This window comes from Thermobia domestica, chromosome 1, assembly GCF_964235325.1.
Source record: "Thermobia domestica chromosome 1, izTheDome1.hap1.1, whole genome shotgun sequence".
Classification (NCBI taxonomy): Eukaryota; Metazoa; Arthropoda; class Insecta; order Zygentoma; family Lepismatidae; genus Thermobia; species Thermobia domestica.
In genome coordinates, this window is record NC_137454.1 from 397,286,789 (window position 1) to 397,300,013 (window position 13,225).

A 13,225-nucleotide genomic window follows, 5' to 3' on the forward strand; every position below is an offset into this window, starting at 1 on the left:
TTGGCAACACTACGCGCAGGCCCGTCCAATTGATGTCAACAGTTATGGGGCGTTTACACTTGGTCGATTTAGTCGCACGGCTAAATCGACTCGTTGCATTTGCGACTAAATCGAAGCAACTAGGCCGAATCAGATCGACGGATGTTTCAATTGTTTCAACCGAAATTGAATGCTGTTTGTCGACTCGCTCTCCTCTGGTCGTTTCGAAATTGACTGGCAATTTTAAAGATGTCCAAGCAAGCAGTAATTGGTACAATTTGCGGTGTTATAGCAGAAGAAAATAGAACGTCTTTCAATTCAGTTGCCAGTCGATTAGTCGCCTTCGATCAACAAGCGATTAAGTTGAAGTTCCGTTTACACGGTCGATTAAGTTGAAAGTGACGTCAATTCAACTGAATCGAACGCAAATCGACTAAGTGTAAACGCCCCTTTAGGTATCCATCAGAGGTATCTACCTGGCAAGTCTTAAGGATGTCTTTCTACAACGAAGGAAGCTACAGGGGAAAAAAGTAAAGGAAATTCGAAATTAGAAAATTCTCGAATTTTTTACTGGGGTGAAATTCGACACCAGAAGAAAAAGAAATTAATATGATAAACTATAGTCCAACCACATTTTGCAAGAATAATATCCCGATATCTTAATTAGTGTCCACACTGGAGCGGATTAAACAGGTGACACACCTGTGTGTGCCACTTTGGCCACCTTGACCACCGAGTATACACTTGATTACATTTTTTTGACTACTAACTCGTGTTGATGTTGTAGTTATAGTCTCGACTAATAATAATATCGTTGTAAACAATAACTTTATAAGGATTTTTTTTTTCTCCTTTTTACATCTTAGTGCCAACACTGTTGGTGAGAAATGTAGGGTGTTTCAAAATAAATTTTGGGGTTTTAAGTCTTCGTAGTACTTATTACATTTTACGAACAATTATAAGCAATGCATGAAGTAAAAGAGCACCTCAAACAGTCTTTGCTACAAGTGTTCAATGTGAGATTCATTCATCACACGGCACACATCTAGTCGATAGGCGAGAAAGGCCCATAAACTTTCCGCCATATGGCACAAAACACATTCAATTTAGGGGAGTTTCGTTTCAATTGTACCATCTCCTGAGGATTTGCTGACGGCCAGATGCAAACATTATGAGTGTTCACATTAGCTCTTAGGTGAAAAGTCGATTTATCACTGTAGACGACACGATCCAGAAAATCTTCATTGTTATGCAGCAATATTTCACTTGCGAAATTGGCACGTAAACCGTAGTTTAGGTTTTAGATCTGTAGCAACTGTAAACAATAAAGACGTAGTTGCAAGCGTCTCCTTAATATTCTTCACACAGACGGTTACACTGTACAGGTTCAGTCTTTATTAAAACACAAAAAGCTTTCTGCTCTCTAGTCTCCATCTTTGCTACTTGCTCTTTCTAACGGCAGCCAGAAGAAACAACGTATGCACATGCGTGCGTACAAAACTGTTTGAGTTGCTCTTTCATTTGATATAATATTTAGAATTGTAAGTTAATTGTAATAGATACTACAAAGTGTCAAAAACCTAATATTAATTTTGAAACACCCTGCATTACTTCAAATTGAGTCATCCTATATTCAGATCCTAGTCAATTTGTCGCCTCGTGCAATGGCATAATTTGTCGCCTCCCCCTTTCTCCAGAAAGAATAAATCTTAGAAGTCATTATATTAAGTATGCTACTCCAGCATGAACAACAAAGCAACTGTAAACAATAAAGACGTAAGGATAAGTGCAGTCGCACTCAGAAAGGCTTAAATACTTACTAAAAATGCAATTCCGTTGTATCTATTTTTTTCTTTAAATGTTAATCTATTATGATAGTGAAAGATAAAGCAAACACACCTGCATAGGAAAGATGGTAATCCTTTTTATAGAATTCACTATCGAGCTTCAATCTCAATGTTTCAGTTTGCAATTCCAGTGCAACTAGCTCTTTTATCTTTATTTCTTGATTTTTCTTCTACATCTTCTAACATTTAAAAAAAGAAACTTATTTCTATCTTCAATGATAAGGAAGTTGCTTCTGACAAAAACAAGACTACTTTCATATCAAAACTGTGATAACTTACTAAATGGAACAGATATTCACTACTATTCGAGAATTGAATTCTTGCATTTGACAACAATCAAGCAATTTGTGCTCGGATTTATTCGACCATTTAGCATTGTCCATGTGGCCTTAAACTAATGCAACCTAAACATAATTTATGAATGTAGTATTCAAATAGAAGGTCAGCTTAGTAATTGTAACTACCATCATCATGAAGTCTGTTTCCAACAAGAAATATTTAATTTAAATAATATACTTATGACAGATTTTGCCGGACCATCCAAGCTTGCCGTTCCACGCAAATGCACGTGTTGCATATATATAGTGGCGTATTTAGGAGGGCTTCCGGGCTTAAGCCCCCCCCCGAAATCGTACTTACTATAGTAAAGTATATGAAATATCTTGCAGAATTTTCACATTTTCAGGCAAAGTCCCCCCCGAAAGTTAGCAAAGCCCCTCCCGAAACAAAATCGTAAATACGCCACTGCATATATCCGGCTCTGCATATCATATATATATCTAGTCGACAAATTATTTATATATGACATTTAGAAAAATACTATTAGGCAAATTAGTATTAGTTTTTACCTTTAGACAAGTTATTGGAATTTTATACTGTTCGTGACATTATTTTCGTGCTTATTAAAGGCCTGCTTTCACGAAAAAACAAAATTTCATTTCTACTTTTATTTCTTAGTTGATATTGATGAAAACTGCTGAAACCCGAATTGTTAATAGGTATGGTATTCATATAAATTGTAAAATATTTGTAGCGTATCAGTATCTAGCGTTTAATTTATGTTGCATTTTACGGTGATTACACCTACATAAAAATATTTCTCACTTAAATAGACTTAAGATGCATTACAAATGACTATTTGAAAAAAAACGAAATTTAGAAAAAAAACGAGAGGCAATGTTTTTTTTCTAAAAAAAAAAACGTAGATTTCTGAAAAAATACGAACCGTTTTTTTTCTATTTACAACACTAGTTATCCCCCCATGCACCCATATAATTATAAGAGAAGTAGGTAGTTTGATAGATTATTCGACAATCTGTATCTATTATGAGAGTCTTTTTGGAGTGTTTCGAGATTCTAAATTAACCCCGATATTAACCATATTATAGATTCTAACGTTAAAGTGCTTTGTTCTTTTACCCGCTTTCTGTTAAGAATTTCAACTATATAGTTTCAAAGATCCAGTTTCCCAAATATTGCTAAACTCAAAATGCAGAAACGAAACCGTATTCCCTCGTGGTTATATGGTTTGCCTATGCACCTTCGGCACGAGAGACCGGGGGGGAGGGAGGCTGTAGCTCAGTGGTGAAGCGTACACCTGTAGTGCATGGGGTCTTTGGTTTGACCCCAGCTCGCGCCAAGCGAGCTTTGTGGTAGACAAACACTGTGTGTAAGTTTTCCCGTGGTTGTCCCGTTTCCTCCCACTTTTTTCATTCCATCATTTCCTTCATTCCTCATCATCACCATCTCCTTCAGCCTAGCCGGCATAATCGTGGGACGTAAAACTTAAAGATGTCATTTCATTTTCATTTTTGACTTTTTAAACAATTCCGTAACAGGATATAGAAGAGCAAGGTGGACACCTTTTGAGTCTGTTTATACGAAACCCCATGAGACTTTCTTCCATTCTACCAAGAAATACAGGAGGCTCAACTTGACTCTGATGTTTAATAGGATGGAAAAATAAAGTTTTTATGACTAACTAGCGTATGTCCTCGCGTGTTGCTGTGGACTATATTTTTTACCTCTTCCTCTCCTTGCATCCAGTTCCTCTTAATCTTTAATGTAAGATAGATGCAAATAAATAACAGACAATTTCATAGTTCTGCGCTCAACACTTTCAGAGACATGATGAACGAAAGAAAAATCCTCCTCGTAGGGCTCGCATTTCGCAAAATCCCATCTAATTTAAAACCTAGGATACAAATGAAACATTTATACAAAATTTCATTGTTCTACACCTGAGAATTTTCGAAATTTGTCGAAAGACAAAAGTCAGTCAAGGACCCCCTCCTTCCGTTAGGTGTTACATTAAAAAAAAAAAAAAAAAAGTTTAATTTGCAACCTAGGGTACAAGGAGAAAGTTTCTACAGAACGGTAAAAAAAATCTCTTAAGCCCCCTATTCTCCCTTACGAGTCGTATTTCGCAAAACCTCGTCTTATTTACAGCCTAGGGCGCAAGGAGGACTACTTGTATACAAAATTTCAAGGTACGATGCGTAATAGTTTTGGGGATCTCTCAATGAGTGAATCAGTGTCAGTCAGTGGATTAATATATTATATAAAAAAATAGATTCTCCCAAGTGTTCTAACAGGAATTGTAAAACACTGTGAATAAATGCCTGTAGTGTTTAGCTACAAATATGATGATCGTAAATTTGAGATTTTGTTTTTCTTGTAGATTCAAGTTAAAACAAGAAGGTGTATGGTCAGAGGTGGACCTTCTCAGCTCTTCCATATTGGAAATTTACTTTCCTGTGGACACCGTTGTGATCAAAAGACCTATTATGGATGAGTCGTCAGATGATGAACCGATTGGGTATCAAGCAATTGTATTGGACCCTAGTCCTGAGTGTATAGCGAAACTTCTTGCGTTGGCCGTAGATCATATTGATATTTTACTAGAAGACTGGTATCCTACATTAGGTAATGAACTCTTTCTTGTAAAGTGTTTTCTTTTCTACGAAATCTCTCTTTAGTAACGTTTACTTGTTTTACCTTCTGTAGTTTATTTGGTTTTATGACGCCTCACCGGCATAACCGTGGGACGTAAAACTTAAAGATTTCATTTCATTTTTGGTTTTATGACAAGATTTTTTTTAATGTTGATAGGATTACATGTGTTAAGAAGTATCAGTATTGTAGAAGTAACACTCATTCAGTAAGTTCGTAGAATGACTAATAAAACAATAAATTTTAGGCAAAATTCGACATTATTCATCTCCTTCAAGAGTAATACATTCATTTCAACCCTTCTCTTAACATTTCGATGCCTTTTTGTAGAACGATTTATCTTTGGCCTCAAAATAGGCTTCAGTTTCGACAATCACTTTTTTTCTTGGATCCAAATCTCTTTCCCGGGAGCATTCTTTTTAGGTCTACCTCCCGAGAATACGGTGGGTAAGGAATCAATTCAAAGTGCAATTCGTGCAATTTCGCCATTATACTGATCGACTTCAGACACGGTGCATTGTCTTGGTAAAAGAACACTTTTTCTTCTTTATTTGGGGTTGTTTTTCTCAATTTCTTCCTTCAACTGCACCAATAACACCATATAATATTCGCTATTGATGGTTCTTCCTTTCTCAAGGTAATCGATGAATAAAATACCGTACGCATCCTAAAACACGGAGGCCAAAACCTTACCAGCTGACATTTGCGTTTTGGGCGGCTTTCACCAGTTGCTGTCCATTCAGCTGACTGCCGATTTGACTCTGGAGTGTAGTGATGGATCCATATTTCATCCATTGTCACACACAGCATGAAAAACTCTTTATTGTGCTGAAATAGCTCCAAACAGTACCCTGAATCGTCGGCGCGTTGATGTTTTTGATCGACTGTGAGTAGACGCGGTACCCATTTCGAACGGAGCTTTCTCATGGACAAATGTTCATGTAAAATGATGCACAGAGTGCCTTCTGATATCTTTAAGGTGTCCGCTATCTCATGCAACTTCATTTCACGATCGGCCAAAACTATTTTGTGGACTTCTTTTTATATTTTCTATAACAATTGCCGCATGTAGGTGACCAGAGCGTTCAGCATTATCGGTGTTTGTACGATCACGTTTAAATTCAGCAAACCACTTCTCTATCATTTGTCTCGATGGATCGGAGTCTGAATAACATTTGCCAAACTATTGCTTTGCTTGAACAGTTTTCCCTTTAAAAAGCAATGCTTTACCAACACACGAAATTCAGGTTTTTCCATTGTTTTCAGAACTACACAAGTTGCGTCACTAAAACCACTGCAGCATGTGAACCAAATGTCAGATTGTTGTGAATTTATGACGTGTATCATTTGAAGGTTAGTACTTCTTAAACATCATATAAATTTGTGAATAGTGGCGACATCTGTATGTCCTCCTACAAACTTACTGAGTGATGTGTTATGAATAAGAAGTAAGAAAGTAAATAGTTCCAGGAGATGACTATCATGTTTACTTGCAAACTGAGATTTACTGTAGAAGGCCAATCAAATTAAGCCTAACACAAAGACACATACACTTCTCCACTTAGGAAACATAGTAGCTCAGTTGTAGAGTGCTTTCTTCTGGTGCTAGAGGTCCCTGATTCGATCCCAGGTCAAACTTAAATAAAGTACACACAAAAAAACAGCAAAGTAATAACTTTATATTTATTTATTTTAATTTAATTTTTAATATATCATCTTCAGAACATAGAAAAGGAAAAAAATATGTGGAAGATAGCAGAATCTGCTTGGAGAGATCTTTATTTTATGGGCCATATTTAATATATCGAGTGATTGAAAAATTACTAGGTGTTTTTAATACTGTATAAAAAAGTATCATATTATTGATTTCATGTTAAAAATAATACCATAATATAAAGTATTTATTAAGATTTCACATTGCCTGCTTCACTTAGTTAAATGCGTGACCACTTGAAGCACCACGCGCAATGTGAACAAACATAGCGGACTGCTTATCTGTTTATGAGAGAGCTCAGTTTGGTGCGCTGGACCTCATGAATGGCCAACAGGAAGTTCAGATATCATTCCGTATGTTTTTATTGTGGGGCTACGCTAAGGAGGAGGTGTACAAGTCCAAACTTCGCACAGTGGAGAAATTGAAGGCACGGATTCAAGAGGTTATTGCCAACATCCCAATTGACTTCCTTCAGGAAAGTATCGATTGTATCCCTGGCCGTTTCAGGAAGCTGGTTAACAACACAAGTACCTATATTAGATTCAACATATTATTCTGTTTTCTCATGGAACGAGAAATACGTATATGTTTTTCTATTAAATAAAAATAAATATTACTAAATTCATGACAGTTTTTTAATACCTAGTAATTTTTCACCCACCTTGTAGTGTTTGAACATTCATATTGTGATAAAGTTAATTGTAATAAAACATTCTGTATCTCAATTCCTAAGCTTTGTCAAAATGCCAAAATTCAGCCGAACAAATTTTACTGACAATTTAGGGAGACTACATTATTAATAAATGATTTTGTCCACAGGAACAAGATTTGTTCACACATCTGAAGGACGATTTCTTGTGACAAGACTTGTACCCTGCCCGCGATGTCTAGCGATGGTTAATGAAAATGATACCATGCCTCATCCCGATGATTGGGTGGTTCCACCATTAGTTGGGCATCATCTTTCTGCCGTAAGTATTTTTCAGGTCAAATATTGAAATTGAATTTGTTAGTGAGTATACATTGTTTACAAACACTTCTGGATAGAAGTAGATAGCACTTAACTGCCTTGAAGGACCAGCCGCTGTGTGTGAAGATAAATGCTCCATACTTTCTTGACTTGGGCACTCATGCAAGCGTGGTACTGAGCATTACGCTCCGCTCCAGCCTCGTTTAGTTCCTCAGCTTGCCCCATGTATTTATTTTAAAAATTCTGGGTGAACTTCAGATTCATTGGAACAAGATACATTGAAGAATGAAGAAAACTTGTTTTTCTGAACTATACATTCTCACCCAGTCTACTCATTAACATTCCCTTTGTCCGTAAACAATGCTACACCTGTGTCTAATTCGTAATTTTTTACGTTTCTTAAAAAAGAAATGATCACTTCATATGTTTCTAGTATTCGTAAAGACGAATGTCGAACCGTTTCCCATGTTTTATATCCCAAAAATATCAACACAGACAAGCCTTCCCTGAGTAGCAGTTTCATGTCATTCGCATTTACGGTTCAAAAGTTTTGATGTTGCGTAGTTTGAGTTGCGCGACTTTCCAGACACACTCTAGAAGAGCTCATGCTGTACGTGTTTCTTTGCAGGTATTGATCTAATTGTTGTATGTTTTGTTACAGGGACCTCTCATTGTTGTATTGTTTTGTTTGTATTTAGTATATCGTATTGTTTCTAGAAATGGCCAGTGATTCATTCAAATGGCCAGCGTCTATGGCCAGTGATTCATCGTATAACATGGAGGAACAGATTATATAGAGCATCGAGCTCATAGCGACCCTACAAAGGCAGATCAATAATATACATGGAAAGGAATTTTGCTGCAATGTTTACCATCCTCCTTCACCCAAGACGACATTGCGATCGAAGAAGCTTTTTTAAAGCAGGTGGGAATGCTGTGGAGATTTTCACGCTGTTTCAGGAAGTGAAGCATTCTCCGTTATAAAATGATGACGTACACTCATTTTATAGCCTCTTGAGATAACATATATCTTCTGGTATTTTACTCTGTTCACTTCATTTCTGTCAACAGTCATATTCATAACATACGTAGTGGGTAATGAGACTTAGGGCTCATCCTGTATATAAGAAAATGCTAAATTTTAATAGGTATATTCGTGTATTCTTAAATTTTGTCTCGTTGTACAGTCAACACTTGTAATTCCAATAAATGTGATTTCAATTTTTTTTTTTTTTTTTTTTTTTTTTTTTCTCCTGATCTAGGCACTGCACAAAATAGATCATGAAACTCCCCAGGCAGGGTCTCATGTTCGTAAATCTCAAGAAAGCTGTACTTCAGATGGAGACAGTGGAGTGGGAGCGGAATCTGCAAGTTCTAGGTATTTATTCAATAAAAACTATTATTATTTTAGTAAGTTGATTCATAAGAGTACACGTGTACATGAACTGACCAGTTTCGTACTGACATGAGAATCTTCCTGTTGAATAGCACCCTTCCTACAGGGTTTGAACAGAGCCACACACTATTTGTATAACGTTTGCTGTTCCAGTTTTTTTCATTGTTACTACCCCGACATTCATTATTATTAGTATATTTTATTTTTAATAAATTTACCTTACTGACAAAGATTAGATATTAGAATAGTCTTGATTTAAATCTCCTCCGCTTCAACAAAGACATTTGAATTTTGATTGTTTTCAGCAAGAGATGTGTGTTCGTTATATATATATTAATATATTGATTAACATACATTAACTAACAGATTTTAAATTAAAGAACTAAAGCACATATACAGGAAGTTTAATGATCCTAGTGCAAACACGTAGGACGTTTTATCTGCATCTCTTGAGCGATCATTTTATGAATATTTTTATTTTTCAGATGCACTTTAATGTCAGTGGGTTTTTATTGTGATTTAATTTTTGTTGCAGTCGAAAGACGTCAGTGGAAGGCCACCCGGGGATAGTTGATGACTGTGTCCCAATGGCGGAGGAAGCCGAACCAGAACCCCTAATCAGCTGGGTCGTGGAAGAATGTATTCTGGCCACGTACGACAAGAAATGCGTCACCTGTCTGTCACACGGAGACATTCCGTTGCTACAAATCGCTCCTGATACGGTAATATTACGTAGACAATTCTCTTTTTTCTGAATGTTGAGTATGTTTATGTGTGTTGTGCTATATTTTGCATTGTCTTGTAGTATTCTTTATGGTAAAGGACTTTTCTTGAGAACGTACTCTGACAGTGCAGTCCATGTCATAATTTTACTTGAAAGCACATTTACTTTCTGCGGCTCTTGCGCAGAGATTCGGGTGAAACCTTTAAATCTTTAGCTATTTTAATTTTATTTTTTGATTATTGTTAGTCAAAGAAAAATAAGAGAAAAGTAAACTGTGCTTTTGCAGGGTCTCTATCGGTCACGAAAAAGTCACGAAATTAGAAAACTGTCATGAAAGTCACGAAAAAGTCACGAAATTTAGCTTTTGGGTCACGATTTTTTTTTTTTTTAAACTGTGCAAATGTAAGTACAGATTGGAAAATTTTGTTCTATAAAACATCAGAATTCAACACCAAAAATGTGTGTGGTCGGCTTTAGACGCTACCAAATCGCAAGCAAAGTACGTTTGTATCACATGGATGAAAATTTGGCCTAATTTGCACCCAAATTCGCTCTTGAAAATGTTAGGAAATTTTATGATTTGGTAAAGAAAAGGTCACGAAAAAGTCAAGAAATTTCATTGTGAAATTTTAGTAGACACTCTGTTTTGCTAAAAGCGTTAGCACTGCTTCTTAAACACTGCTTGATCATAAATTCCGTAAGTTGGATATGTAAGTTTATGTATAACATCCATATATATATTACTAATACAAGGTCTGCCCAAATGGAAAGGAGACTATGGTTATATCTAAAGAATAGTTTATTACCAACAAGGTACTTACAGAAAATGTGAAGTACAGTTAATGTGTAACGTGACACTTGCAGACAGTTGTCGTTGATATTGATGCACTGGATCCCAGCGTGTAGAAAAGAAGTGGATGGCTTCGTGTAGAAACTCCTGGGTTGCTTACATTAAACTGTTCCATGGTGTTCTGCACTTTCTTGTCACATATAAATCTTTCTGTGATGTTTTAAATATAGGAGTCACATGGGGAGATATCAGGGCCGTATGGAAGACATTGGATAACAGCTCGTTGCGCTGATCTGGAGGAATCCACAATACGCTCTACCGCACTAAACAATTTTCCACACTGATGAAACAGCGAGCGATGTTGTTCGTACAAATGCAAACTGACAATCACGCCGCGCCATCTATGGACAAACATATTTCCCCACTTCGGTTAGATACAACGCCGCCACAGGCAACCCTTACAGAACGTAAGGAGCGTTTATTTAACTTAACTTTACTAGTGAGCTCCTTCGTGGGTAAGCGGTTAGCGTACGCGCCTTTAACGTATGAAACCCTGGTTCGATTCCCGGCGGGAGCTCATGTGGTTCGGATTCCACTTAATCAGTAGGTCCACGTTTCATATAGCCTCGCTGCTGAAAGGGACGTTAAACTCAAAATCAATTAACTCTACTAGCCTTCATGTTTCCAAAATAGACAAACGATTAACTGCATCTAAATATTTCGAATAACCATCGGTTGTCGTTCATCAGTAGAACAAGGTTTAATTCAATCATGTAGCAAGAAATGTCATTTTTTTATTGCTTCAACTTCATATGTAATCCCTTACCCAAGCAAATAATAATGTAAGATTCTAAAGTTTACAGTTCTTCAGTATAGTAGACGCAGCCAATTGAAAAAAGAAAAAAAAGAAATCTAAGTTTTACGTCCCACGCTTATACCAGTTAGGCTAAAGGAGACGGTGATGATGAGAGATGAGTGAAATGGTGAAATGAAGAAAGTGGGAGGAAACGGGAGAACCCCGAGAAAACCCACGAGCACGGTGTTTATCCACCACAAAGTCCACACGGCGCGAGCTGGGATCGCACCAGGGATCCCAAGCACCGGAGGTGAACGCTCTACCACTGAGCCATCGCGCTCCCTTATTAAAAAAAGGTAGTAACATTATAACATTATTTATGTTATTCTGTCGTTAGTAAACAATTAAATTAGAATAAAATATTGAATATTTTGTACTTCAAAATATTGGGAGGGGACGTGTCCCCCTCGTCCCCTCGGCAGAAACGCCCGTAATTTTGTATTTTTGTTATTTGTCCTGCATCAAAAGCATATCGCTTTAGTAGGTCGCCCACGAAAATTTGCTCCCACCCGTAGCCCAATTAGATTGTATAAATTAATGACTGTCTTTCTAGTTCTGGGATTCCACTTCCACCCCTACCTGTAATCACAATACTGAAAAGGTGCATTTTTAATATACTCACGCACTAAACTAATTAAAAATTTATTAGAAGACCTCAGGGCGTTTTCAGTTTCTAAAATAAGTAGATCCTGCATAAATATAACTGAAAAATACGCCTTCACTATAAAGATCGAGTCATCCATATAAGAGTAATATATCAGGTGTTCTAAAAATGGTCCTCACGGACAGCAGAGCGCTATTATTCAGGTCAAAATAAACTGAAAATACTATATAATGATATACCCTCCGGGACCTCCTTCAGCCACTGTGGGGAATCAAAATTTCACTATGTGGCAACGTCGCAGAAAAACTGGGAACCATTAGCATTACTATAACTGCCATTGGAAAGAATTGATGAAATCGTTTGATGAATTACTAGATCATCTTTGAGTTCCTTTATCCGCTACGTTGCCACATAGTGTTCGCGTCTCCAGACAAGGACCCGAAAGGCGTACAATTACATGTATTTTTCGCTTTATTCTCACTTGTTGAATAATGCTCTGCAGTCCGTGGGTGCCATTTTTAGAACACCCGGTATATGTATTAGTATTATGTTTTCAAAGAAATAAATCTCGAAAGCAAAATGAGAAAAAAAATATCTAGTTAATATCCTAAGCACTTCTTAGAAAGCACATAATCCCTGGTAAATATTAGAGAGAAATTTCTGTTAATCGTTATAGTATAATAAGAGATACTAAAATATTTCTAATTTGCAAAAGATTCATTATTTGGTTAATATGCAATAATGTTTCGTTTTAATTTCGTTGAAAGTAAGTGTGTGAAAGAGGATGTTATGCTCCAGTGCAGGTATGTCAAATAACGCTGTATAGGTATGTCAAACATGATTGTATAGGATTGGAGCGTGTGTTCTTGTCAGTGCTTGCACATTTTAAACATTTTTGTGACTTATGTCTGTGTCATTGAGCATATAAAGTAATATTCCTTTATAATATTGCCTTCCTTTCTTTTTTATTTCTGCTGTACCATATTTCATTAAGATACAAGTTATCTTATTATTATTAGTTGATCACTTCCTTGTAATACTCGTACCTTTATTACTGTGTCTTGGAAGAAATTTAATTTTTACTTATTTGTTTGTGGTAATGCTGCTTTCTAAGAACGTAGACCCGAGTTCGATTCTCAGTACGGTGCTTCACTCGGACATGAACTCGAATAGCAGTTCAGATTCCATTTGAAACAATAGATCCAGTCTCACTTGAGATGTCTCCAAAGTTGAACCTTAAAATGAAATGAAATGAAATCTAAGTTTTACGTTCCACGGTTATGCCGGTTAGGCTAAAGGAGACGGTGATGATGAGAGATGAGTGAAATGGTGTAATGAAGAAAGTGGGGGGAAACAGGAGAACCCCGAGAAAACCCACGAGCACGGTGTTTGT

General features: G+C 36.7%; 1 protein-coding gene across 2 annotated transcripts in view; it reads left to right on the forward strand.

Annotated features, from left to right (window-relative positions):
* The window catches only part of Lrrk (Leucine-rich repeat kinase), a 239,580-nt gene that overhangs the window by 169,655 nt on the left and 56,700 nt on the right, over window positions 1-13,225 (forward strand). For both annotated transcript variants that reach the window (XM_081732781.1, XM_081732776.1), the window contains exons 27-30: window positions 4,507-4,751; window positions 7,312-7,463; window positions 8,725-8,840; window positions 9,394-9,580. In XM_081732781.1, the coding sequence (XP_081588907.1) occupies window positions 4,507-4,751; window positions 7,312-7,463; window positions 8,725-8,840; window positions 9,394-9,580 (700 nt within the window). The remainder of the gene's footprint in view (window positions 1-4,506; window positions 4,752-7,311; window positions 7,464-8,724; window positions 8,841-9,393; window positions 9,581-13,225) is intronic.